The 4,016-nt window shown below is 37.4% G+C and overlaps 1 protein-coding gene across 1 annotated transcript; it reads right to left on the minus strand.

Moving 5' to 3' along the window:
• Positions 1-2,246: 2,246 nt before the first annotated feature.
• On the minus strand, positions 2,247-2,657 carry LOC106874276 (uncharacterized). Its single transcript, XM_014921946.1, has one exon. It carries the CDS (start codon positions 2,655-2,657, stop codon positions 2,247-2,249), a length of 411 nt encoding a protein of 136 aa, XP_014777432.1.
• Between the last annotated feature and the right edge of the window lie 1,359 nt (positions 2,658-4,016).

Genomic DNA, 4,016 nt, shown 5'->3' on the forward strand with positions numbered 1-4,016 from the left:
GTCTTTGGTTGAACTCGAGGCAATAAACGACCATCAAAATACCTTGCTGTGGGATCGAACAGGAGAAGTAGTGGTTTCGGAGTGAACGTCTTAGCCATTTAGCCATACCCCTTCCACGACAGATCTCGGTACAGTTAAACGAACATGTTTTGTTACACAGTCATGATTGCATCGTAATTTAGCACTTCTTACTATCGCCACAACATATTTAGAGTATCTACTTTCTCTGACGTCATTGTTCCTGATAATTTCTAGTGCCGTCAGGAGTGTTCTCCTGGAGAAAATCCACATCATAAGATAATAGAAACATCAACTAGAGTCCTGTCTCCTTTGACAACACTGGAACTCTTCATTTTCTATATTATTCCATTTGATCAAGTAATCTATGTTAGGAGATCGTAGATGGATCCAATGATAAAACTGATAATTATTGTTGGAGCCATGTGTCATATTTTATTTTAAATCAGATATCAATGTATCTGGTGTCCTTCTTGTTATTGTGCAGGAACATGAGTGTATAAGTGAGTGTTTATGTATGTTATACACGTATGTATACAGAGAAAGAAAAAGACGCAGTGATAGAGACAGAGAGAAAATATATATGTTGCTATTGTAGTGTGTATACCATCATATGAATGTTAATATAAATCATTAAGATATAGAAATATGGAGACGGAGACCATGATGGTGAGAATGAAAGAGAGAGAGAGAGAGAGAGAGAAAGAGACATGAGGAGAGAGTGAGAGAGAAAGACAGAGAAAAGAGGAAAGTAGGTACTTTATTCCTCCATGCTTTTCATTTTGCTATTTCCAACAACTGTATTTGATGGTAATAAATATGGTGAAGAGAGAAAGACACTGACCATATTAATTCTTATTATAAATGAAGTGGATGGATCTGTTTCCGAGCTATTAAGAGATTATCGAAACGGATACAATTTAGATAAGTCAGTCTGCAAAAATGATGGATGACAATTCAATACAGTGAATATATATTGTTAACAGTAACCAGAGTAAAGGTAAAGCGAACTGAATCCGATGATGAAAGTCAAGGTAACAATGTCAGAGCCGGAGATTTGAAAAAATCAAAAGATTTCACCAGCTAATTCACTTAACTTGTGTCAACATGTATAAAGAAATGTCAGAATTATGAACATGGTTTCTTAGCCATTAGATAGAAAAAAAAAATAATGGTTCCATTGATTTTAGCCATATATTTTTATTATTCTACTGATTTGTTACGAATGAGTTTAATGTACTACTGCTATTTGGTATTTTATGGCTTAGATTCTATGTCAAACCGTTCAAGTATCGGTAACTTCAGAATTTATTAAAATTTTAACTCTTTTACTTGTTTCAGTCATTTGACTGCGGTCATGCTGGAGCACCGCCTTTAGTCGAGCAAATCGACCCCAGGACTTATTCTTTGTAAGCCTAGTACTTATTCTATCGGTCTCTTTTGCCGAACCGCTAAGTTACGGGGACGTAAACACACCAGCATCGGTTGTCAAGCGATGTTGGGGGGACAGACACAAACACCTCCCACACTCACCCCCCCGTATATATATATATATATATGTATATACGACGGGCTTCTTTCAGTTTCCGTCCACCAAATCCACTCACAAGGCTTTGGTCGGCCCGAGACTATACTAGAAGACACTTGCCCAAGATACCACGCAGTGGGACTGAACCCAGAGCCATGTGGTAGGTAAGCAAGCTACTTACCACACACCCACTCCTGCGCCTTAATTTTTACGCCTATTGTGATTGAAATATTAAGCAAAAGAACTTCTGAAAGGATTACATAAAACATTTATTTTTATGAGTCAATTACATTGGATGGAGCCAGTTTGGGCCGGTGAGGCAAAAGGAAATATATAACATAATTCATTTTGTACTATCCATCCGATGGGATTCTGTACTATCCAGCCCTCACCTCAACTTGTATACACGGTCATGCTTGCTGCAGTAGTCCTCCAGCCAGGCTTCTGTAGCAGCGATTACTTCTGAATCGGAGTGAAATTTCGTTCCTTTTAGAGATTCCTTCAGTTGTGGAAAAAAGTGATAGTCGGAAGGGAGCCAAGTCAGCTGCGAAAGGTGGGTGTTCTACCAATTCGAAACCAAAGTCGCGTAGTTTCATGTGCTGTGTGCATTGTCCTGCAAAAGCAAAACACCACGGCTCAGCTTTCCACAGCGATTCTGCTTCAAAGCTTCATGTAGTTCGTTCAACAGAGACATGTAGTATTATATGTTGATGGTGCGACTCTTTGGCTGGTATTTTATGAGACGTACTTCATTTTTGCCCTCGAACATTGAAACTAGAATCTTTTGAGCTGACTTCTGGGTCCAAAATTTCTTGGGACGCGGTAAATCGTTGTGGCGCCACTCGATTGATTGCTGCTTGGTTTGGGGATCGTGATCACGAAACCAAATAATGACTAAGCGAGCCTCTCCTGCTGCAAACCGGTCCAAACTCGCCTTTAATATGGTCATTCTGATGCGCTTCTGATCTGCGTTCAAGTATTTCGGCACCCATTTTGCGGAAAGTTTTTTCACGTCCAGAATGTTGTGGATGTTGTGGCCAACTCTTTCGCAAGAGATCCCCAGAGTCTCAGATATGGCTGTAGCTGAAATCCGGCGATCCTCGAGAATCATGGCGTGCACAACCGGCTTTGACCTCTGTGGACGTGGAAGCTAGCCGTCCTAACCGGGGTTCGTTTGAGACCTCAAAACGACCAGTCCGAATCATTGACACCCAGATTTTCACTTTCGAGTATGAAGAGGAGCAATCCTTCAAGATTTCCTTTTTTTTTCTCCATGAATTTTGGCTGCTGCTTTGCCTTGAAAAAAAATATTAATAATAATAACTTCATGACTGCCTATGCTTCAGTTTTACCAAACTCCATTGTAGAAGCTGTCGTCATCCGTTAAATCTGCAAAAACAGGAGATATATTGTATTCCATCATGGCTTTTGCATATCTTCTCCTAAATAATTGTCCTACCTCCTTTGTATAAGTAACAGCTCCACCCTTTCGTGATACCCTTAAATCCAGGAACTTTTCAGCATCCCCTCGTACATATCCTTAGAACATTAGCTGTGAGTAGTTTCAGTAAGGATCAGTTCGTGATCATAGCTTTTTTATGAGGACGACCGACACCAACAATAAATACTGCTATAGAAACATGCATTCAAAAAGCACCAGCAACAGTGTTTTCAGGACAGACACATACTATTATAGTAAGATAAAGAAATGACACGAGAACCTCTTCAGTTCTACTTCCATTTTGAAATAACTTTTTCTGCTTTTTATTCGAAATCAAATTATTATTAATTTTAACAAAACATAACAACCAGTCAACTGTACCGATATGTACAAGTAGAAGAATCTTTATATGGCTGATTGATCTGCACGAAATAGAAGAACAGCAAGAATAACTAATTCTATTTATTGCCCTTCGGATTTCTTCTTTCTTTTTTTTTTGTTATGGTTTAGTGAAACTAAAAGTTGTGAAGACCTAAGATGTGCATTGATTTGAAATGTAAATTTAGAATCTAAATACATGTAAGGGAACAGAACTCAATTTTTACGTCGGTAAATGAATTGCTAAGATTTACTTGTATCGGACTCATAGCAGTGAACGATAACAGGTCTGAAAGAGACTTCTGATAGTTTCTATGCAAACTGAAAAAATGCAGAAACCTATTCATATTTACAAAGGAATATCTACAGTTCTTTTTTTTTAACCCAGACCTACAAGGCTATAAAACAAACTTTTACATCATGTATGCCATGCTATGTACGTGTAATTGATTTCAAACACACACACATATATATACGTATATATGTACATATATATGTATACACATGCATATACATACATATATATATATATTAATAAATATATACACACACATACACATACATATATATATATATTAATAAATATATACACACACATACACATATACACATATATATATATATATATATATATATATATGCATGTTATAT

This window comes from Octopus bimaculoides, chromosome 10 (assembly GCF_001194135.2).
Source record: "Octopus bimaculoides isolate UCB-OBI-ISO-001 chromosome 10, ASM119413v2, whole genome shotgun sequence".
Classification (NCBI taxonomy): domain Eukaryota; kingdom Metazoa; phylum Mollusca; class Cephalopoda; order Octopoda; family Octopodidae; genus Octopus; species Octopus bimaculoides.